This window comes from Poeciliopsis prolifica, unplaced genomic scaffold (assembly GCF_027474105.1).
Source record: "Poeciliopsis prolifica strain line A6 unplaced genomic scaffold, Auburn_PproV2 SCAFFOLD201, whole genome shotgun sequence".
In the NCBI taxonomy this organism is placed as follows: domain Eukaryota; kingdom Metazoa; phylum Chordata; class Actinopteri; order Cyprinodontiformes; family Poeciliidae; genus Poeciliopsis; species Poeciliopsis prolifica.
Window position 1 is genome coordinate 86917 of NW_026562576.1, and position 23597 is coordinate 110513.

The window sequence follows — 23597 nt, forward strand, 5'->3', positions numbered from 1 at the left end:
AAAGTTTGATCAATGAACTCTGTTCTATTTCTTTAAGAACTAAATGTGTAATATCTTGTTAACACAGTAATGATAACAAAACATGCCGATAGCAGGTCCATGTTTCCTATGTCTTCCAGAATAATATAGAGAATGTACAGTTTCAGGAGACAAAATAATACATTCAATTTATTTATTTATTTAGTTCTATTAAGAATGGAATATCCAAAATAAAATAAAATCCTTGGACTTGAAAGTCGCTCGTAATTCTGGAGTAAAATGTAAATGTGGAAGACAGAAGTAAACAATTAATATCTAAGCATATTTTTTTAAAAGCATTTTACTTTAGGTATTCATACTTAAAAAAACTATCTAAAACAATGTAAAGAATATCAACACAGCTGTATGAGGCCATATCTTTAAATTAGATCAAAAGCTCAAACCCTCATTTTGTGAGATGTGACCAACTCAGATCCTTCAGCTTTTAATATCTAAAAACTGGTTCTCCATCTTGACATGGTTGTACTCTCCTCTCTATATTCTTCAGAGTCTGAAATGGATTTAGCAGCTGCTTTTGAAACATAAATGAAACATCCTGAAGTTTAATGCTGCCACAAGAAAATATGTTATGCTTCAATTATTGCCTGTGTCTTCTATGACATGTTTTTATGATGTGAAGCCCTTTGAACTCCCTTGTTGTTGAAATGTGTTGTATAATTAAATTTGATTGACTGATTGACTGATTGATTGATAGTATTCAGCAGGTTGTTTTCCTCTCAGAACAAAGACAGTACTCTGCTCTTTATGGAAAGAGAGATTATGATTCACGATAAGTGTCAATAAAATAATAGCATTATAAGATACTGGGACAATAAATCCTACAGACTTGTTAATCATTTCATTAGTAAATCACTACAATGATTTACTTATGAAGTGATTTATTTACAATAAGAAAATAAGTTTCCAGTTCAGAAACTTCTAGGAACTTTTTATTGAAGTTTAGATTGTGGTGATTTTATTCTTTTGCGTTGAGCTTACATGCATTTCTAGATTGCTAACATTACCTTGTCTTCTGTAATCATATGTCCTATTTTATTACATGAGAAGACTTATCAGAAAAACTGCAGCAACTTTTACATCCAATGAAGAAAAGTCTAATATTGATTAATTATAGAAAGCAAATGTAAGATAAGTTGTGCCTATTTTATAGTGATTGTTGTGATTAAGATATATTATTTAGAAACTTGTTTTTTCACAAGGTTCCTGCTTTTTCTCAGACTAACTGTAGTTGGCAGTAGCTGTGGTGTGAATTATATGCATGACTGCATCAAGCTACTTTATTTTGGTTACAAGTAGTTTTATAGTAGTTTTATAGTAGAGACATTTCACTGCAGAGGTTTAGACAAACCACATTCACATGATAATAAAACGTCATCCAAGGACAGCTTCAATTTCAAAGGACACACAGACATGTTCTGCAATTCACATTTTTTAGTGCACTCATTATCACTTCCAGCTTTTTTTCATAGACATGACCCTTCATGTTTTAGTTTTACTTTTTATGCTGAAGCTTATATCCAGTTTTTTAACTTCATTATTTCCTGAAGTTTTATATTTTTGTTTAATCCTTTAGATTAGTTTTAATGCTGAGCACAAAAAAATGATGATATTGTATCTTTCTTATCTTTATTTAGATAATGTTTCTCTATATACATTTCATTTGGAGTTAGTTGTGTGTTTGAAAGTATTTCTTTGATCATCAATAAGTTTTAACAAATCTCCCACATTATTTCTTTAAATAGTAAAGTAACATAAAGTGAAAATACAACATGTGCTCTTAATGTAAAAAATACATACATTACCATAAGCTACTAAAACAACAGCTAAAACTAAAAGGTTTGCATTTATTTATTTTATTATATTTCACATAAAGTCACGGAGCCTTTCTGAAACCAGAAACCTGCAAAAAGCTCCTTTGTGAATTTTGCATAGAAAGTGTGAATCAGACTCAGATTTCCAGAAGACATGTTAAAATAACTCAGTGTACCAACCTGCCAGTCAAGCAATACGGCTATTTTATGGCACGGTTTAATCCTAACATTGAGTCGATCCGTTCCATGTAAGGCAACACATTCAGTCTTGGAACAAAGCAAACTCCAGGACCAGTCATTGCAGCCCAGGTGTCTAACTAAAATTGTGTTTCTATTCACAGTGGCAGCTGGTAGTGGTTCTCTGCCATTTTGTTTAACTGTTTTCTCCTGTTTTGTGGTTAGACAGGGAGTTCAGATTTTGTACTTTTTTCCACTTCACCTCTAGAAAGTTCTTTTTAATTTCATAGTTAAAACAGAGAGTCTTTTGTTCATTATTTTGGCCTTGGAAAGCTTAAAGCCTCCCAGTGTTTTTTACCTCTTGTGATTGAGGTTTTACCTGAACTGCAAAATAAACAATATTTTGCTACTGACATCAATTGTTCAGATTACTGATTTCTGTGTTACACCTGGCGCCAGAATTTACCCTTATTGGTCTCGCGGAGGGGTTGTAACAGTAGACATATTCCATCATAGACATCAACATCAACATTAGCTTTCCAGAAATAATCTTCTAACATCATATTTTGTCAGAATTTTCTTGGGTAATATTTACCTTCAGTTCTCTGCACTTTATATCCATATTTAATCACACACAGGGACAATTCATGGCATGTATGTTACAGATATTATAAACTGGAATCATTATCTTTGAATTCAAACTACTTTTAAGTGAATGCATTAAAGCACAGTTTAACCTTCCACCACTATGTTTAGAACACAAATAAACCACGGAGCCTGAGAACAATACAATTATATTAATTATATTAATATATTAATTGTACTCTCATTCCTTGGTTGGAAACTTTTACAACCGGTCTCTTACCTGCTGATACAGTGTGCTAACCAACTGGTATCATGACATGTCAGCTCCAAAACACACAAAAACTCTTCCAGTATATAAGAATTTGATAGCAACAGCAGTGACATCAGCAAAAGTTGGACATTTTTTAATTGTCTTGTGTTTCATTGCTAACCCACATGTGTGCATCTCCATGTATGAGCTTAAAATTTTACATGCAAATATTCTTGATGGCTTAGCTGGAGGAGTGCAGCTGATTTTCTCCTCATTGCACAAGATTTTGCTTCTCCATCTTCTCCCAGGGCTACTATTGTCATCTGACTGACTGCACTGCTGGTGGTCAAAAACAATCAGAAGGTACTAGAATTGACAATAAACACGCTACTAAATGTGCATATGGTGAAAAATCAACTTACCTTTCCAGAAAAACTGTTTATTCACTATACTGTGCTGAACATACATGACAGGCTCTGCTGGTAGAAGAGAGCAAATGGAGAAGGTGAAGGGGGGTTGAGCAGGTCATATACAAGGATGATTGACATCGCTGACACCCTCCTCCTGACTGTTTGGTTGTTTCTAGTTAGCACTGGGAGCATAGTGCTGAGGCTTGTTATCACAATATACTGGACGTTTTAAAAAATATGTAAAAAAAGTTGTTTTTTAAAAAAATTTACATACTGCAGCTTTACTGCACCCACGTATTCAGGTCAGCTATGCGGCAGAAGGGAAACACCTAAACCAGTGATCCACAAAGCCAGGCCTTCAGGGCCGGTGTCCTGCAGATTTTAGATACGTTTCTGCTTCAGCATACCAGAGTCAAATAATTAGGTAATTAGCAGGACTCTCAACAACTTCACTGCACACTTAGTAGATCAGCCACTGGACAGAGTTGTGTAGAATCAGGGACACATCAAAATGTTGAAGGTCATCGGGCCTTGAGGCCAGAATTTGAAAATCCCTGACCTGACCTGTTTTCAGAACTCAGAGCTGACTCTATTTTTGTTACAAAAGACACAAAAACATGCACCCCCCTCCCCATCCCCCCCCCCACACACACACACCCACACACACACACACACACCCACACACACACACAGGGCTTTGTAGTAAATAGTTATTTATTAACTATACAGCACATGTTTATATTTTCAAAGATTTTAAATTACTTCATGTTAAAATATAGTAAAAATAAATGTATTGAACTCTGAACAAGTTAAAAATATATTTTAACAAATGTCTTGGGGGAAAAATAATAAAATACATGTTTTCTCAAGGAAAGGGGAAAAAAGCTAGATGTCATTTTTATCAATCAGCAAATTTGTTGTCAACAAAGAATAAAAAGGTACAATTAACATATCATTAATTTGATCAAATAGTTTAAATAACATGCTTGTATTTGTAAAAATTTAAAATGTGCATTACAAATTAATTAATAATAAAAACATAAAAACAATAAAAACTTTTGACTGGTTTAAAGTAAAAGTACAGAATCCTGTCTATAAAATAATAACAAATCCAGCAGAAAAAATGTTTCACATAGTATAAAATATTCAGTCTAAATTTACTTAGCCTTCAGAGATGCTTTAGAATCTACTTTTATTTTAGTTCTCACATTCGCCACAAACATAAAACACATTTCTTGTTCAGTGAATCTCCAGTGTTTAAAAGCCTTTAGCCTCACATAGTAAAAACATTGAACAGCTGTGAAGTTTCCCAGCAATGGCTGGCTGAATAAAATTACCCTATCAGTGTGGCGACGACTCATCAAAAGTGTTTTTTTTTCCACTGGCAATTTAAGCCTTCACTGATTAATGTGTGGTTCAGTTTTACCCCAGGAGGTGATGTTTTCCATTATCCACTCTGTTCCTCACAACTGTGGGCAGGACGTGAGCAGCAACTCAGCGATGGAGAACTTCTAGGTTCTGGTTCTGATTAACTCAGATAAACCCAGATATTTAATTTTGTCTTATATAAATTAATTGCTAGACTCTGATCAGCTGATTATTTAGCGATACATATAAATATAATTACCGTTCTTCAGAGCAATATGCTGCTAAATCATGCATTCTGCTGCAAAACTTAATGCAAGTTCCTGATGATGCTTGTGATTAAAGTTATAATTACACACTTCTTTCTAAGCAGCTCTCTGATAATAGTCACCATGTATGCAGTTCACAGCTAAACTATAATAGTTTTGGGAGTTTTCAATGAAATAATTCACGAGACAATGAATCAATGTGGTCAGCTGTCAATCAAATTGTTTAGGTGCCAAACCCTACTTGCTGCTAGTACTACCCCTGACGTAAGTATAAAAATCTGAGAACAGCTAGGCTGAAAGCTGATGGAAAATTAATCTGATACTGTATTGATTAGAGGCGACCTAGTTGAAAAGTACCTAAAAAAGTTTAAAAAGACGCCACAAGAACATTCAAAAAACTATCTCAGTTAAGGTCAGAGGCCACGCCTCTGCCATTAGAAAATTACTTATTTAAAATATGCCAGCAAAAACACCACAAGAAGAAAACCACTGGAATTTTTCCTCTCATAATAATAAACACATTCATTTATAAACTCCATTTTGTGTCTAATTGTGTTGTCTTTGACTAATATGTAAATTGTTTAATGTTCTGAAATATTGAAGTTTAACAAATATGCAACAAAAACATGAAATCAGGAAGGGGCAAATACCTTTTCATACCACTCTAAGTGCTTACAGCCTTTTTAACTTGTGCACTCATAAATCTACAGGTCACACAAAGTCACAGAACCTTTCTCAAACCAGAAGGCTGGAAATAGCTCTGCTGTGAATTTTGCTTTGAATGTATGAATCAAGCTTCGCTCTTCTGACGTTATATTGTAGTAACTTAGAGTTCCTCCCTCCCAGTCAAGAAACACACCTATTTTGTTGCATGTAGGGACTTTGATTTCTTTTTTTCTGTTTTTATGCAAGGCTTTGTATCCAGTCTTGTTCTCGTTCTTGATTTTGGTCTCCATCTTGGTCGCGGTCTTGGTCTCGGTTTTGTTCTCGCTCTCCGTCTTGGTCTCGTTCTCCGTCTTGGTCTTGGTCTTGGTCTCGGTCTTGGTCTTGGTCTCGGTCTTGCTCTTGGTCTCGGTTTTGGTCTTGGTGTCGGTCTTGGTCTCGGTCTTGGTCTTGGTCGCAGTCTTGGTCTCGGAGCAGAGCAAACTCCAGGACTTGTCATTGCTTCCCAGACCACCATCACGGTTCCAGCTTCTACCCACATCTTTATATGCCACAGCAATTCCCACCACGCCTTTCCATTCCACTTCCCAGTAACAAAGTCGTTTCAGGCCTTTATCACAAAATACCTGGGTCCTCCTGAATCGTTCATCACTTGTATTTCGCATTTCCAACTTCTTGACATCATTATTAGTTTTCGCTTTTTTGTTGTTTTCATTCAGAACAATCCGTCTGTTTGCTGAGTTCTTATCGAACATAAGATTTACACCATCTGAAAGTGTTCAAGAAGAAAATTAAGTAAGCTTTGTGGAACTTTAAGCATTGACAGTTTCAGAATGTGAATAATGAATCCATAAATTTAAATATTAAATCTGTTAAATTTGGAGAATTATGAGTCTTACAGTATTTTGTGATTTCCTTATATATAAAGTCATAATTTATCTTTATACCCTGTTAAATACCCTTGTGATGATAAAGTTCTAACTTTCATTTTCAGATAAACATGTTTTATCTTGTAATACAAAAATGTAAAACTGTTGAGGGGAAAAAACAGCTCACATTTCCTCCAACCAGGTTTTAGTCGACATTGTCCTCCATGGTTGAAGCTGTGCACAGTAAGACAAGAAAGATTCATTTTATTTTGGAAAAAAATCAGAAAGTCTTTAGATAATAGTTCATTCCTACTTTTTCAAGTTATGAAAGCTTTTATCTTATTCACCACACACTGTGTGTATTAAGTTTAATTCCAGCTCTTTGACTATAACATTTATTATTCAGCCAATAATAAATGTTGGCTGTTACAAAGGCTCTACTCAGACATGGTGCATCATTAAATTAAGCTAGTTTTCTAATAATAGTACTAAGTAATGTCAGATTTATTTACTCACTTCACTGTCTCAAGTTTCTTGCTTGGATCCTCAACTATTGCATTGAGAGCCCTCATGCCATTGTCTCCAGGATGATTGTAACTCAGGTCCAAGTGTTTAAGAGATGAGTTTTGATGGGACTCAATAGCTTCAGCCAGAGAAATGCAGCCTTTCTCTGTCACCTGACATCCTGCCAACCTGCACAAAGACACAATTTTGGATTAGAAATAGAGCTCAGCAAAATTTGACTGTGATATAAAAGTCCAGTATTTTATACTGTATGTATGATATATAGATTAATTGCAAAGAATAGAAATAATTCTTTGTAATTTTGAAGGTTATGGCCTACAAATTATGAGAGTCCAAAATATGGTGTCTTAAGACATTAGAATATATTGCAGCTTATTTTTGATAACAATAAATCCATTATTTTCTCATACATTGCTTCTAACATGACATTGAATAATCTTTGAATATAATTGGGTGTAAAACTCAATTATGGTTTAAATGGTAAAGGCCTGAACTTGCCGAGCATTATATCAGTTTCATAGGATCCCAAAGTGTTTCATACCACATTTGATCATTCACACACACATTCCACTCCAGTGGTAGCGAGATACTAGATTATAGCCACAGCTTCCCTGAAACTGTCTGACAGAGGAGAAGCTGTCATGAACCATCAGGCCCTCTGACCAGCAAAAGGAAAGTCAGGTGACGTGTCTTTACCACAACCACAACACAATGGTGTTCAAACTGGAAACCTACTGGTTCCAGAATAGGAACTGGTAGGTTGAGCCACTGTCACCCTTAAAGGAAAACTTTCAAATTATTTAATTTATACATGGGCTGTTTGTCTCTAAACTTTAGTTTTATCATTCTCAGTACCACTTTCATAGGACTGTTGTATTTTCTTGACACTTAACACTAACAAGAATTGCGAACACATAGAATAACCTTAAGTCTTGGGACAAACCAATTTATAAACTCAAAACAGTTTCTAACTGTAACACTGGTTAATATATTACTTTCATGAATAAAAACCTACTTGAGAGTCTCTAGTTTACAGTTCATATGTTTCAACCCATCAGCAAGTCGCATCACTCCAGCATCCAGTAAATCATTATGACTCATGTCCAGCACTGTGAGGTTTGAGGATGGTTTGGTCAGCACTGATGATGTCAGACCGTCACAAGATTCTTCAGAGAGCTCACACCAACTCAGTCTGTAGAAAGATCCATGAAAACAAACAAGTTAAATTGACAAACCCATGTGTGATTTTCTTCTAAAATAACAAAGGATCACAGTGAAGGAACAAAGTAAAAGTCTTGCTTTAAACAACAGTAAAAGACAATAATGTCTTTGTTGTCAAACTAGATAAAGGCGAAAAGCCAACTCTCATGTGTAATACTAATATTTTTATCACAATGAAGAAAGTTGTCATGTTCCACGTGTTTCTGTTGTGTTTATTTGAGTTTTCTGTGTCCTGTGTTCTTCTCGTTGTCCTGTCTTCCCCTTGATTGTTCCCAGGTGTGTCTTGTTCCCTTGATTACCCTCAGTGTATTTTGTCCCTCCTGTGTCCTTTGTTCCTCGTCGGGTCCTTGTCATAAGTTGTCGTTTGTCGTAGTTTGTCGTTTGTTTTGAGCCGCCTGTTAGACCAGTTGCTACCGGTGTGCTGCCTGGCTGCAGACTTATCGACTGTTGTTTTGGTTAATAAATCTACATCACTCATCTTACCTGGGCCTCCAGCGTCTGCCTCACCATCTCCACCACCACAATTCATGACAAAAGTAACATGAAGTATTGTTTTGAACTAGTAAACTATAGTAAACACTACTTGGAAGCAACTTAGAGTATTTTTACAATAATATTTTGCAGCTTTCTCTTGTTGAGGTGAAGATTATGATTGAGTGAGTTTGTTTCATCAATGTTCAAACTGATGGAAGTATGGCATTTGTATGAAGACATTAATTTATGATAGCCTTAAAAGTAAATGATAATAAATGTAAAAGTAGCTGTTTTATAAAAATACTTACAAAGTAGTGTTTGAGACTTTGACCACTGGCATCAATCCCAGAAGAACTTTCTCTGATTTCAGGTATTTCTTAAGATCAAACACGTCAAGGTTTTGATCTGATGTCAGCAGCACAAAGATTAAAGCTGACCACTGAGAAGCAGTGAAAGTTTCAAAAGGTTTTTCTTCTGATTTAAGATAATTTTGGATTTCCTGAACAAGGCTGTGGTCATTCAGCTCATCAAGACAGTAGAAAAGATTAAGGTTTTTCTCTGGGTCACTGTTCTCTTTGATCTTCTTCTTGATGTACTCTGCTGCTTCCTTACTAGCATCTTTGTGTTTTTCACTCTTATCAATCAGATCTTGAAGTAAATCCTGATTAGATTCCACAGAGAGACCCAGTAGGAAGCGAAGGAACATGTCCCAGTCCCCATGTTCATTCTCAAAAGCCATGTCCACTGCATTCTTATAAAACTCTGAGGCAATTGGGTCTGAGGATGCTGAAGTTGGTTCTATGAACACATTTTCCCCTTTGCTATTAAATGAGTGGAAGACATGGAGAGCTGCCATGTACTCTTGAATGCTTTTATGGACAAAGCAAAACAGCTTCTGAGGGTAAAGCTCGTGATTTTCTCTTTTGATCTGAGTTAACAACCCAGAGAAAACAGCAGCTTTGGTTACATCAGTCCCACAACTGGTCAAGTCTTCCTCACTAAAGAGAAGGTTTTTCTCCTTCAGCCCTTTGAAAGCAAGTTTCCCCAAAGACATGATTGTTTCATCATTAGTTTTATCACAAGATGTTTCTGTTCCAGAGGTTTCAGAGGTTGACTGATCTGTGTTGTATTTTGCTTTTGTTTGTCTGCGCTGAAGCAAAAGGAAATGTGTGTACATGTCAGTCAGAGTTTTTGGCAGTCCATCATCTTGATTTCTTGGCAGTCTATCATTTTTGTTTCTTGGCAGTCTATAAACTTTGTTTCTTGTCAGTCCATCATTTTTGTTTCTTTCAACAAAGTCCTCCAAAACCTTTGATGTGATGAAACAGAAAATAGGAATGTGACACATTATGTAAAGAATTCTTGATTTCTTCACATATGACAAGATTTTTTCAGCCACCTTCTCATCACTGAATCGTTTCATGAAATATTTTTCCTTTTGCTCATCATTAAATCCTCTCACTTCTGTCATTCGATCAACTTTTTCTGGAGGAATGTTGTTGGATGCTGCAGGTTGAGAAGTGATCCAGATTTGAGCTTTAGGGAGCAAATTTCCCAGTATAAGATTTGACAACAGACGATTTATCGAGGTTGATGTTGTGACATCACGCAATTTATTTGTTTCATTGAACTCAAGATCAAGACGACATTCATCAAAACCATCCAGAACAATCAGAATCTTGTATTTGTCATAATCAGTTATTTCAGAAGTCCTCATTGCTGGGAAGAACTGATGAATCAGATCTTCTAGACTGCATTCTTTATCTGCTCTCAGATTTAGCTCTCGGAATGGAAGTGGAAAAATGAAAAAAATGTTTTCTGTCACTTTGCTCTCTGCGCAGTCAAGTATGTACTTCATTGAGGCAAATGTTTTTCCTATTCCTGCCACTCCAACGGTGAGCACAGTCTTAATGTTTTGATCACTATTTGCAGGTTTGAAGATGTTACAGTATTTAATAGATGTTTCTTCATTTGTCGTCTTGAAATTTGCATCCTGAATCTGCATGGCTTCATTCTGAGCACGCTCTCCTTCTGTGATGTAGAGGTCAGTGAAAACCTCTTTGAGAAGAGCTGAGGTCTTCTGTCCATCAATCCCTTCAGACACACTGGTGAATTGATCTTTTAGTTGACTTTTGAGTTTTCTTTGACTTGTGATATCAGGCTTCTCTGAAAAAATACAATGTAGATAAACAAAAAATATAGATTAAATACTTTTGAAACAATTTTATATATTCTTTTGACAAAGACTAAAACACACACAATAAAAGATTACTAATCGCAAACATTGGCCAGTTCCAGTGTGACAAATGAAAAACTAAAACTAAACTTGTGCAATTTTCTGTTTATAGGGTATTTATGTAATGTTAATGCTGAAAATCCAACCACACTGTAGATTTAAACTTAAAACTACAGATGTTGCTGTAGATCACTCAAAATATATGTGGGAAAATAGATTTTTGTCAAAGCAAGTTCTTGCTGTCATGGGTTGAATTAAAAATATGAGTTTCATAAACACTGCTTAAATATTTTATGGTGCAGATGGTCAGTGAATGCACCAAGAATGACTGAGTACCTGATATGCAAAGAGTGAATGCGTCATGTGTGGACCAATAAACATCTGGAAATGGATTGTAACTCAATATAACTGTATGAGAAGTGTGTCATAACATTCGACTAGTAAAGCAACGTCGACTTCTGCATGAAGGAACAGCTCTGCCTTTCAGCCTCCAACCTTGAAGAAATAATTTAAGGTTTTTGCTTCAGCTGAGCTTAGAAATAGGTGTTGAAAATGACTTATTATCAACACCTAATTTTGTATCACCTTTGCAATACAAAATTATTCATGAGTATTTGTGAATGAATATGTTATGGTCTTTCAATTTTTATTTGTATTTAGTGATTTATTGAATGATTTGTTGATGTGGTTTTCACTACAGGTCCACCATATCAAAGCAAAAAAATGAAAAGAAGAAATACACAGATATCGCACTGCAATGCACTGTTTACAAATTAATGAATCCATCTTTGGAAGGACTTAATGAGCAGCGGAAAATAATATTGTCTCAAGATCATATGACAAATGAAGCTGAGAAAAAAAACAATTGTTAGCAATGGCTTTTTGTGGAGTACATAAGTTTATTTTAGAATTATATTTTTTTAATCTGATTTTACTATTTTGTGGAGATAGTTTTAATCATTGTTTCTTTAAACTGTCAGACTTAGAGTGGATTTTGTGCTTTTTAAATTTGTTTTTTGTGTTTGTTTTTATCAACTTGCTCTATTTTTAATAAATGAAACTTAAGTATCAGTTTATTTTACATCCTGGTACCTGGAACAGTTTTAAATGTCAGAAAATACATTAAAGTTCAATCTAATTGTGTGAAATTTGCATCAGCAGATCTTACCTCGTATTTCTGTCAGTCTGTCAATGAAACCATCAGGGATTTTCTCATCAGCTGGAGGCTGAGACGTTATCCAGATCTGGGCCTCTGGCAGCAGGTTTCCTCTGATAAGGTTTGTTAGTAACACATTGACTGATGTTTGTTCTCTGACATCAGTCAAGATTTCATTGTTTTCAAAGTCTAAACAATGTTGGTATTCATCAAGTCCATCCAAGAGAAATAAAATATTTAACTGGCAATAGTCAGAGATGATGATATCTTTGGTCTCCTTGTAGAAGTGATTAAGAAGCTCAAAGAAACTGATATTCATTTTTATCGAGTTGAGTATTGAGAAGTTAATAAGAAACAAAAGTTCTGCAGGTTTTGCCTGGCTAGAGAATTGACTTGTGATCCAGGTGAAAAATGACCTTTTCTCATTTTCCATTTTAGACCATTCTCTTATAATTTTTTTCATATGAAAAGATTTGCCTGTGAAAGCTTCTCCAATGGTCATCACTGTTCTAGTTTTCTTTCCTTTCACATCTTTGAAGATCTCAGAAAGTTGATTCACTTTTGTAAGATTGTTTTGTTTACTTTCTCTTTCTTCAGAGCCATTTTCTCTTCTGATGATATGTTCTGTTGTTTTCTGGTTTGGATGACTGGTTTCATCTTTTTCATCAGTGATTTCTTCCAGAAATCTATTTCTCAGACGTGACTCCAATTTCTTCTGTTGTTCATATGTTTCTAATCAGACAAAACAAAGTTGTACAACAAGGTAAAATCATATAAGTCTTAAAGAAAATAAACAAAAATGGATAGAAGCAAAATTAAGTGTAATTGATTTAGATAAATATTCTTACCTTGACAGAGAACAGTTCTGTTGATATATTCAGGAGGAATCTTATCAACTCCTTTTGGTTGAGAAATTATCCAAATATGAGCTTCAGGAAGCAGATTTCCTTTGATCAGATTCGTTAGCAGCTCATCCATTGATGTTTCTTCCTTCAAGTCTTTAACTTCTTTGTTGTTTACAAAGTCAAGAGGAAATTTGCATTTTTCCAGACCATCAAGAATGAAACATATCTTTTTCTTCTCATCTTTGAAAACAGCATTTTTCTTTCTGAAGAAATCATTCAGCAGAGATTTCATGTTTTTTACTTCATCCTTCATTGAATTCAACTCAGTGAAATCAAAGGTCACTAAAGCTTTTATGTGTTTGTTGGAGTTTTCTTTTGCCCAGTCAATCATGAACATTTTTGTTTGGAATGTTTTACCAACACCAGGAACTCCTTTCATCAGTACAGTTCGCACATTTTTGGACATACCAGGAATTTTGGAAATCAAAGATTTATTGTTGGTAAATAAATCTTTGAGCATGATTAGGTTCTTTTTCCCACTTTCAAACATCACTATCTCAGAGAGTTTTGGGTCACTTTCCTGTTGACCCACTCCTCAAGAATGACTTCCTTCAGGTATTTGTCTTTCTTGTCATCTCCTATTATTGAAAAAATATGATATGTGAATAACAAGAATAACAATAACTTGATATTTTAAGCAGTGTTAAAAACACCACCTTCAGAAATATTGCATAAAAAATCTGCATTTCTTCCAGAAACAATTTAAACTCAGCTAAATAACAATAAGATGCACTGAACTATTGCCAGTAAAATAATATTTATTGTGCACCTCCAAATTTCTCTAACTCGCTGTGGATTGTGCACAACGTATTTCACTCAAAATGGTGTATTTGGAAAGTGCTCTTGCAGAGCTGGTTTACCTCTACCAGCATGTTAGTGATTGTTATAGGAAGGCTATCTTTTTGGAGAAACTGCAGCAACATATGCACCAGGTATTAAAACCCACTGCTTGCTCGGCTCAAATACACTCAATTCAAATCTCTAAGAGCGACTGCATTAAAGGTGAGATAAAGTTAATCTTTTAGAGGTTCACACTGAGCCCACAGTGAGGCTTATGTGATTGCAAATATGTTTGTGAACGAACAATAAGCAGCATGTGCATTTACATCTGATACATGTTAGCTCCACTTTGTTCTGGCATGTCCTTGATTCTGTATGTGTGAGTGTAACTTGATAAAATAGAATAGAAATATCTTTCATTGTCCCACATTGGAAACATTTCAGAGTAACAGCAGCAAAGTGGCAAAACACTCAAAACATGTAGAGTTGCTTATATGTAAAAATCTAAACTATATTAAGAGAATCAATAATAACATACTAAATGGGCAAAAAGTACGACATAAAATTCTATGCAGTATAAAAACCAATCACAACCAGTAAAATGCAGATAGCTCAAGACATTATTATGCAAAATGGTTGGAGTAAAGAAAATTCCATAACACAGTAAAATTTACAGTAAATAGATACATTTTGTACCCTAAGAATATTTAGTTAGAAATACAAATTATTTTTATCATTGTCAATTTTACAAAAACATTTATTTTCCTTTTCTTTACTTTTTGCTAGATCAGCATAATGTATGTTTTGTAAATATGATGGCAAATTACTTAATTAGTAATTAACTGCAAAGAACATATTTAATTGCATTTTTTGTTAGCCTTTTTTAGCTGGTGCTCAAGTATTAGCAATAATGTCTTCCAATTTCACATGTTTTCAAATTTTCTGTCAACCTTTAACATTTTTTAATACAAAAACAAAGTGGGTCAATGATGAGCTGCCCAAACAACCCAGGTATAAAAATATTTATGAGGCTTTACCAATTTAATATAAGGGAGAAAATAACTTGGTGTAAAAGCTGTTTGCTTTTCCATGATAATTCTTCTTTATTTTACAATTTGCAGCAACAGGATTATTTTATTACTTTTAATTGATTTAAGTCATAAAAATTTAATATAAGTCTAGAATAAAGTCAACAAAAATGATCATTTTGTGTACAAGCCAAGTTTAATTTAGATGGATATTCTTACCTTGACAGAGAACTGTTCTGTCAATATATTCAGAAGGAATCTTAACTCCTTTTGGTTGAGAAATTATCCAAATATGAGCTTCAGGAAGCAGATTTCCTTTGATCAAATTTGTTAGCAGCTCATCCATTGATGCTTCTTCCTTCAAGTCTTTAACTTCTTTGTTGTTTTCAAAGTCAAGAGGAAGTTTGCATTTTTCCAGACCATCAAGAATGAAACATATCTTTTTCTTGTCGTCTTTGGAGACATTAACTTTTTTGTTGTTGAAGAAATCATTCAACAGAGATTCCATGCTTTTTACTTCATCCTTCTTTCTATTCAGCTCAGGGAAATCAAGGGTCACTAAAGCCTTTATGTGTTGGTTAGATTTTTTGTTTTCCCAGTCCTTCATGAACATTTTTGTTTGAAAAGTTTTACCAACACCAGGAACTCCTTTCATCAGTACAGTTCGCACAGAAATTTTGGAAGTTTGAGATTTATTGTTGGTAAATAAATTCTTGGGCGTGATTAGGTTCTTTTTCCCACTTTCAAACATCACTATCTCACTTTCCTGTCGATTGACCTTGGAAGGAATTTCTTCTGTCATTGAAAATGCTCCTTTGGGATCTTCTCCTTTAAATTTTAAATTAAATTTATGTGAGCAACAGGAATAACCGTAACATATTTGATACAAATGATTTCCAACACTCTTCAGAATATATTTTCAGCAATAATCCGCTCTAACACTCATTTCTTACGGGCAACAATTTAAACTAAGCTGAAAAGTGATAAGATTCACTGAGTGTCACCTGAGCAAATTATTATTAGTTTACACCATAGACATTTTTGTCTTGAAACATCAAGTATTTTTTATATTTTATTAGGGGCTGCAATTATAAGACCTTACCAATACTGGTTAAAGATTCACAAGATTTGAGGCTTTATAATTTATGGAGAGAAAAAAAAAACTTGGTCTTCATAGAAGCAATTAATTTTATTTTCTGGTGGCAATAGAAACAACATAAAAAAAAGCCCCAAGTAAAATCAAATTTTACAATTAAAAAATATAATTTGACACATAACTCATCTCTAATAAGTATGTATTAAGACTATGTATTAATCTCTAAAGTCAATGGACAGTTGAACTAAAAACATCTTTTCTTTTTAAGTCATGCTCACCTTTGTCAGCTGCAACAGAATTTCCAGGTTGGATGTCATTAGAATCACTGCAGAAAAATACAAGATATTTAACTCTTTTGTTTTACATTAATTCAAATGGACATGAGTTTAGTGATCATGTTTCAGTTAAGAGTGGATTTGTAATTTATTTTCACGGGGGCCAGGACTTTATCGTATTCATTTTAATCAATTAATTGCATACATTTTAAAATATTTATGCAATTAATCGGTTTTTTTGCTGTTGTTTTGTTTTCTTTTTACATACAAAGTTTCCGACTGGAACATGAAGATATTCAAACTAAAATACCTTCTTAACGCAAAACCTGTTGCAGGAAGCACAGATATCCCATCGCTAATGTCAGCATTGACAGTCCATATTTGTAAAGAAGTATATTTTCAAAGAAGTGAAATGAATGATAAGGAGGTTCCTGAAACACTTGAAAACTGATATAATATCACTTTGTAAAAATATGAATAGGTAACATAACCTAAGCAACCAATTAAAACAATTAAATATAATTGTCGTTGAGTTAATATGTCTATTTATTCAATAATTTCACAAAAACAGTTTTTGAACTGAACATGTTTATTTGATCAATTCATGGTTTTCAATAGATGAAATTGCAATCACGTACTTCCGGCTGGTAAAACAACTTGTTGGATCAATAAGTTTTAGGCATTGAAATGATAACAATTGTATAAAACAGCAAAATTCCAAAAAGAAGAAATTATATATCTTTAAAAGCTGCATGTTTAATGCCTTATGACTATTATAAATGATAAACTTATTGCTGAGGATGCTGTTTCTTCACCTTTTCACTGTGGATGAAGATACATGCCCACACAACTTGAATCTGACAGTTTTCAGTCACTTCTGTATCACATTATTTTATCTCACTCACACTGCAGAGAATGTAGGCAAGCTATACTATAGAAAGCCATCTATACTATGTCTTTTGTATACTAAAGATAAAATTTATGGATGATATAGCAGAGTTTCATCTAGAAACTTGCTAAACCTGGTGGTTTTGTGTTAAAAAATATGTTAAAATTTTGATTTGAATATATATGACTAGGTAATGCAAACTCAAAGCAAACACAAAAAACATAATTAAAATAAATGTATTTTTAACCTCACTTAACTTTTAAGTAATCAGCCATTGGATCTTAAAACAAGACATTTATTGTTTCAAAAATTCAAGAATGTATTGTATTAAGTCTCTTAGGAACTTAGATAAAAATACTTTGACATGTTAAGTAGGCTTACTTTTTAGATCAGGAGGAAAAGTAAGAATTTTTTTTTTAATTCTCTTTACTATTATGCACCTCTGCAGCAACTTATTGCCACAAAACTTGAATAACTGATACGTATTATTGAGACTGTTAGTGTTTAAGCAAACACTTTTATAGTTTTTCAGTGCAAGAAACAGAAACTTTGTGATGACTCACATCAGTTTTGTACTGATTGTTAATTAATCTTCCCTAATAAAGAAATAGAAAATGATCCATCTTAACATCTCCTACAGAACATCATGGTTTATAGATCTCATTCCTCTTGGACTCACTTTTTCAGCATCATTTTTTTACATTATAAAATATGTTCTTCTTCTGGCAGCAAAGCGTTTTTTGTATCAAATTAACTTTTAGTCTGTGAATGCTTTGCTGACATATCTTTCCTTCACACATCATAAGACGTAATAACATCAGTTGGTCCAGGAGACTCTGGTTCTTTGTCATCATGTGAACTTAAACACAAAAGAAAAAATAGTTTCTTTTATGTCCTTTGATGAGAATATTGGATCCTTGTGCCAGACCTGTTTCTAAAACCAAAACACTGCAGTACATGTTTCCAATAAAAATAATAATTTGGTTCTTTTGTTATTTGATTAGCTACATACATTTTTCTACTAATTGGTTTTGACTCACACAGTTTCAGGTTTCTTTGCAAAAAAAAAAAATTTATTTTTCTATTCAGTGATCTTCACTTTTATTATCCTGATTTTCATAGAATGATTTTATGTAAAATACAAATGACCAAAACATGACGTTGCACATGAAAAGCTTCCTGAATTTTCTTGGCTGATTCACTTCAATGGCTGAACAAAGAAAAAATTTAAATCCCAGTCTGACTTGTAATCATTTAATTGCCCACAGATTTTGTCAGATGTAAATACTATTTAGATGTGCATTTAAGTTCTGTCCACAAAAGTAAATAGTGCAATGCTTTATAAAATCAACAACAAAACCAAAACAGCTGAGAAAATAATATTCAGGGTGAAAGATTTTCCTTTGAAAAACAGAATGGACCAAAATTAAACAAAACCATTGAAAAAAAAATTTGGTAACTTTATTCTGTATTACTAAAAATGATTCAATCTTTTAATTTATTTCTGCAAAACATACCAAGAAGATCAATTTACATTAAAATAAGAAATAACTTGCAATTATATCTTCAAATAAAATATTAGTGCATGTTGCTTGATGCATGTTTTCCTATGAGCATGACTTTCGAGTTAAAACTATCCACCTGATTTTTATTTCAACTATGTCTTGTCATTGTTTCTGTTTATATTTCTTTGCGTAATTTTCCAATGAACATAATGCTCTTTCCATTGAAATAGTTTCATTCTTAAAAAGAAGCCCAGGCGTAAATTCAAACTGGAAGACTTTTAGTCCAACCTGCATCATCTAATTGCCGCATCCCGCTAATCACCGACGACCTATCATCACTGGACCAAGCCATGTCACGGCCAATCACCGACCATGCCCCAGTTGATAAGGACATCCATCCAAGGCGTCTTCCGCTTCGCTGCTGCGCTCAACCCACCTCCAGCCCTTCTGCACCTCCACTGTCCTGGCTCTCCAGGCATACTTCATTCACCGACCTACAGGTCGGGTCCCGGGGGATGACATTCCTATCAGCATCGGGAATGCTCATCCGAGCTCATCGCAATCATAGCTCGATGTCCTTAGCCGGGGCCTGAGCGCCAAAAACTTAATTTATGCTGTCAATAAACTTTTCTAATTGCTTTCTTTCTGTGTCTGAGTCTCTCCAGATTGAATTAATAGAATAAAGTCAGAATGTTGCAATAAATAATGCTCTTCTCGCCTGTCTACAGCAATTATTAGTTATATTTATATTTAATTAGAAATTATTAAATTATCCGCTAAATGGGCAGACTCATGTATATAATTGGAAATTATTTCATTTCCATTTTCCGATGTATCTGGGCTAAAATGACACACTTTCATACATATTTTTAAAAAATATTTGAAATTATGGGTTTGCTTCCCCTAGGATGATTGTCCGTTTAGGGTAGAAAAGAGACACTTTTGCATAAAACTAATTTTTAAATATTGTAAGTAATGAATCTATCATGTTTTTCTGTTTGCAATAACATTTAAAAAAAAAACAAATCAGTAATGATTCAATTTATGTCGCAGTAATTAATGAATGTCTCGAGTCACTTTGCAATAAAATTAATTTCAGCAGAACATAAACAGGAATCCAGTAAAAATAATATCAGGGACAAAACTCCCAGTACTCTTTCAGTACTTTGGCCCAATGCAACCTGTGGGCCTAAAAAGATAACATCTTTTATGACTATCTTTCAATAATCAATGCAGCCATACAAGCTGCATCTTTTATGACCTATGACTATTAGAAATCATTGACTTATTGCTGAGAATGTTGTTATTTCTCCATTTCACTGCTGATGAAGCTACATGCCCACACAACTTGAGTCTGAAACTTTTCGGTCACACGTCTGGTTCATTATTTGATCCGACTCATAATGCAGATAATGTAGGCAAGCTATACTGTAAATGCTTAACAAATGAGAAATTAACAAAAATCAAGTGAACATTTTATGTGAAAATGCAAAAAATACAAAAAGTTGAAGTTGATAGATGAAAGCAGAGTTTCCAGAAATGCTCTTTGCATTAAAATAATGTTCAAAAGTCTAAAAAACTATTGACTATCTTTTGACCAGAATTCACTTACCAAGAGTATCAATTTTAATTAAATTAGGAAATAATGGCTTCAAGGAAAGGTCTTTGACCATTTATACCAAAGCAGAACAAGTTCAGACTGCAACAGTATTTTACAATAAACATAATGCTCTGCGGATTAAAATCATTTTCAAAAGTCTCAAAAGCTATGAACTATGTTTTGAGCAGAATTAACTACACTGAAAAAAGTGTGATCAGGGTTTAGTAATATTTGCTAAATAAATAAGAGCAAACTATACATAATAAAAAAGACTTTGTGCAATTTGAATCTCACTGAGCTGAATTAACCAAATTTTGAATATATTTTAATTGCATTCTACTCGGTTTTTATTTCAATAAAATCAGCAGAAAAACAATAAGTAGAATTTATTTATTTTCATTGGTAAAGTCAAAAGTGCAGAAAATTGATAAATTTTACTCATTGGGAGGCCTTTATTTTTCCCGCCCCAAGGCATTTGAACATCCATCCTGCTTGGCATTTCATGGACTACCGTTTGCTTAAAGGTAAGACATGTTTTAATTGTTCTTAGTTAAACAATTCAAGTGTTTGTAGCAGTTAAACATTGTCTTAATTTACTGCAAATGACCAAACATGGCAACTTTAAAGTTATAGTGTGAAGGATTCGAAGTCTTTGATTTGACTAAATACATCGCAATGATTGAAAAAGTAGTCTCTGTCACAATTTAATGTGACTAACGTAATACCGATATATAGTGGCCGTAGAATACAAGCTACTCTTTTATTTAATGTAGTTTTTTGGCCTCAGCTCAAGCTCCCCCTCCCCACACAACAAGCTAGCTAGCATGTTTGGGCTCCATAATGGAGGAACAGACGTTGTTTTCAACGGTGAGAGGGTAATCAAGTTAAGAGTTTCGTTTAAAGTTACTGCATTTAGTTTTTACAATTAAAATGTACTCAAGTAACATTTTTACTCAAGTAGCATGTTAAAAGCTGATTTCTAATCAGTTTTTATAACGTTACACATTTCGGAAGAAAAATCTGCATTTTTACATTTTGAGACAAAGTGCGCAGTTATCTTTCTTCTTTTAATTTGGCGTTATTTTCATGGAACGTCTGTTATTGTGATTTGAGCACAGTGGCTGGTGTTTTGCTAAACCCAAGTTCACCGGCTCTCACTGAGGCTCTCCATTAACGTTACGTTAGTTACATTCAGATGGCACAAATGGGCTTCCTCGTTTTTCCTGTTTTCTCGGAAAAACGTTGCTTTCAAACTGTGGTTGCAGCTCACACTGACAGATAAACAGTCACAGTGAGATGCGTCTGTGAATGTTGGGTTGAAATCAGTACGTAGAGCTTCGTACTGACTGCTGCCACAGAGAGACTGAGAGAAATGCTTCGTTAGTCCGTTTTGGGCATTTTGACATTAATATTTATTGTTTGGCATTTGTTGATCTGCATATTACCTTAAAAATCTGTTTCATGTTTTGTCTATCATCTTAAAACGATACTTCATTTTTTGTAGTTGGTTTGGATGAGGTATTCATCCATAGTTGGTATATTATAGAGCTCTATTTTCATTGGAAAATTAAGATGATTATGGCGTGATTCTTGCAGGGATGTGTAACGTATTTATTTTTTTAAGTCTCTAGATTATGATGTGTAGGCCAGGACATTTTTGCAGTAGAACATTTCATTTAAAATATTTTTTTAAGATTTAAGACATGTTGTACCTCCTGTGATTTGAAAATTGCAGTAGGCTGTATTGCAATTTTGATAAAATTTTGATTAATTGTTCAGCCCTGGCACATTATTTAATTACTAGATCTATTAGTGATGTATGCTACTAGTTATACACTAATTTAAAAACACCTTTTCTTATTATCTTAGGTTCTGGCCTATGGGGTGGCAGTGTAAGATCTGCAAGTCTTTGTCTGCAACAAAGGGGAATCTACTAAAACATTACAGACTACACGCAACATTTGGTCGTGGGCAAACCCAGCCATGTCTATATGACAGTTGCCCTTGCACATTTAAAACACAGGGTGCCCTTCGCACACATTTGTCCAGGTATCATACAGCTCATGTCATTATACAGCCAGGAATCATCTCTGCTTTTAAGTGCTTAGTTTGCAGTGCTAGTTTCTACAGAAAAGGACTACTTTCAGCATATCGGAAATCACCTAAAGAGCCACGAAACTGTCTTTTGTGTATTTGAAGGATGCAGCTTTCGGACAAATATATACAATACATTTCTGAAACACAAATGTAGAACACACAAATCCTATTCTTTGAGCGGTTTTAAGCAAGGTGTGTATGACAGTCACCACGATCAGATTGTTGACCATCCTGATTCATTAGAGGCCAGTCATAATGAGTGCACAAGTTTAGATTGTGATAAGGAAAGTGCATCATACTTGGTTCTTCAAAGAATTGGTTTATTTCTGCTGAAGCTAGAAAGTGTCTATAATGCCTCTGTAAAGTGCATTGATGCCTTGGTTGAAGACCTTCAGTTCATTTCATCTTCAGCATCTGTTGAAGTTGTTAGAGATATACTTGATTCAACATTGAAGTTAAATAAGAGCATTGTTGACCAGGCCATCATAACAGACTTGGCAGAACAGTTATGCAACTTCCATCCCATTAGTACAGCATTTGCTGTAGGTGGTCCACTTGGTTCAGCTTTTAAGAGAAGAAGGTATTTTAAGGAGCATTTTCAGTGTGTTGATCCTGTTGAATATATCCTTGATTCCCAAAAGAACAAGACCTTTCATATGTCCCTATTCTCGAGACTTTGCAGAAGGTTTTGAAGAATAAACACATTGCAGAGGGAATCTCATCCAGACATTTAAACAGTACTGGATATATTAAGTCAACTTTTGATGGCAAACTTTTCAAGCAAAATGCCTTCTATGCTGGAGAAGAGACAAAACTCTCTGTAATCCTTTATGTCGATGACTTTGAGGTGTGCAACCCACTAGGAACTTCAAAAAAAAAACACAAAATAACAGCCATTTATTGGATTTTGGCAAATGTACCTTTCCAATTGCAGTCTGCATTAACGTCGATACACCTAGCTTTACTTTGCAAAGCTGTTGATGTCAAACAGTTTGAATACAAAGCAGTTTTGGAACCCCTCTTGAAAGATCTTGCCACTCTAGAACAGGACGGGATTTTTATTTCCAGTGTTGGAAAAAGAGTAAAAGGAACTGTACACTGTGTTGTAGCCGATAATCTCGGTGCACATTCAATTAGCGGACTAGTTGAAAGTTTCACAGGGCCGTACATCTGTAGATTTTGTCTTGGACATTCTTCAGAGTACCAGACACACGAAGTGCGGACTGGAGTGTTTCCACCTCGGACAAAGAAGGACCATAGTTTGCATGTACAAACTGTGAGAGAAAATCCAAATTTAACCCATTGCTTTGGCGTTAAGCGGTCGTGTCCATTGACTGATAAACTGAATCACTTTCATTTTGTGTCTGGGTAT

At 34.3% G+C, this 23597-nt stretch overlaps 1 protein-coding gene across 1 annotated transcript; it reads right to left on the bottom strand.

Moving 5' to 3' along the window:
* Positions 1–3982: 3982 nt before the first annotated feature.
* On the bottom strand, positions 3983–18831 carry LOC129356848 (uncharacterized). Its single transcript, XM_055026394.1, has 10 exons — positions 18817–18831; positions 16138–16184; positions 14983–15591; positions 12899–13533; positions 12063–12782; positions 8967–10824; positions 7979–8155; positions 6955–7131; positions 6626–6672; positions 3983–6338 (listed from the first exon to the last, which is right to left on the bottom strand). Exons 4-10 carry the CDS (start codon positions 13443–13445, stop codon positions 5611–5613), a joined length of 4254 nt encoding a protein of 1417 aa, XP_054882369.1. The 5' UTR covers positions 13446–13533; positions 14983–15591; positions 16138–16184; positions 18817–18831; the 3' UTR covers positions 3983–5610.
* Positions 18832–23597: the final 4766 nt, after the last annotated feature.